This window comes from Austrofundulus limnaeus, unplaced genomic scaffold, assembly GCF_001266775.1.
Source record: "Austrofundulus limnaeus strain Quisiro unplaced genomic scaffold, Austrofundulus_limnaeus-1.0 Scaffold1727, whole genome shotgun sequence".
Lineage (NCBI taxonomy): Eukaryota > Metazoa > Chordata > Actinopteri > Cyprinodontiformes > Rivulidae > Austrofundulus > Austrofundulus limnaeus.
The window spans coordinates 66,799-68,123 of NW_013954129.1; the positions used below are offsets into that span (position 1 = coordinate 66,799).

Here is a 1,325-nt window from a genome sequence, read left to right on the forward strand (position 1 = left end):
ATGGCAGCAGGAACTTCTTTTACATCTTGACTGTGGGGTTGAATTAAGCAATCATCATCAGCTTCTGGACTGTTTGTAAGTTGATGAATCTCAGCTTCTTCACATGATGAATCAAAGAGTTCTTCATGAAGTATTTCAAGACAAGGTGACCTTGATTGGCTGCTTGGTCCTTCTGTCTGTCAATAAAAATAGAAAAATCATTACCTTAGATTTATAGGAAAGTGCTTGAAGTTAGCTGTTGAATTTATCTGAATCATAGGAAATAATCATGTGTTAATCTAGTGTTACTAATCTAGTATTTAAACCTTCTTCGGCTTTCTTCTCCTAAAATCAATTGTTTGTTGTAATTTTAATATCATTTTTAGCAGTATAAATACCAAAACAGCGACCTGTCCCACCCTTCTGGATGTCGCAACTGTGATGCAAAGGCGCAGGTCAATGACGTAATCTATCTGTCTCAATTCTCTGGTTTTTGCACACTCAAACCCTTATGTGCACTTCAGCTGAGTGCACACTTCAAGAAGGGCGTAGGGTGAGCATTTGGACCGGGCCTGTCATATTCAACTCTTAACACAGGGCATCTCTATACTGCCCCCTTGTGGACATCTTGCAAGCATAGCAGCATTCATTTTCTGCATGCTGCATATAATCAGAGTTGGGTAGTAACTAGTTACATTTACTCACTTACATTTTCTTTAAGTAACTTATTGGAAAAAAATTACTTTTAGGAGTATTTTTACTACACTGTACATTTTACTTTTACTTGAATATTTTTTTTAATGAAGTATCGTTACTCTTACTTGAGTCATTTCCTGGATGGATACTTTTTACTTTTACTTGAGTAAAAATATGTTGAACCAATGCTACTCTTGAGTACAAATTTTGGGTACTCTACCCGCCTCAGCAAATAATGATGCACTGAGATTCATCCTAAGGATGGATGGAAGTGCCAGTCTGATGTTTTGAGTTGTGGGTGTCTGCCCCTTTAAAGCACTTTTAAGAAAATTGATGTTCACTTTAAAATAATGAATGGATGATTCTGGTAACAGTATAATTACAGTGCTCACAAATTTGACAGTGACTTCCCATTACCTATCCAGCTGGAGAAGGCACTGCTTGAGGTGTTTGGTTTTGAGATAAATAGTTTTATTTGTAATTTTTTTTCTGTTATCTGCATATATTTATTTTTTGTGCTTTTGGATATTTTTGTGTTGGTTCCTTTTTTGTAAATATGGTCACAAAGTCTGTCAGTAAAGTTTTAATTGAGCTGAACACTATGTAATGTGAAAAAAAAAATCTTAGATCAAATTGGGTCTTACTTCATG

General features: G+C 35.4%; 1 protein-coding gene across 1 annotated transcript in view; it reads right to left on the bottom strand.

The window, feature by feature from the left end:
• The window catches only part of LOC106536203 (uncharacterized), a gene marked incomplete at its 3' end in the record, with an annotated part of 2,668 nt that extends 1,934 nt beyond the window's left edge, over positions 1-734 (bottom strand). Inside the window, 2 exon segments of the mRNA XM_014033411.1 lie at positions 1-176; positions 378-734. Coding sequence (XP_013888865.1) covers positions 1-2 — 2 coding nt within the window.
• Positions 735-1,325: the final 591 nt, after the last annotated feature.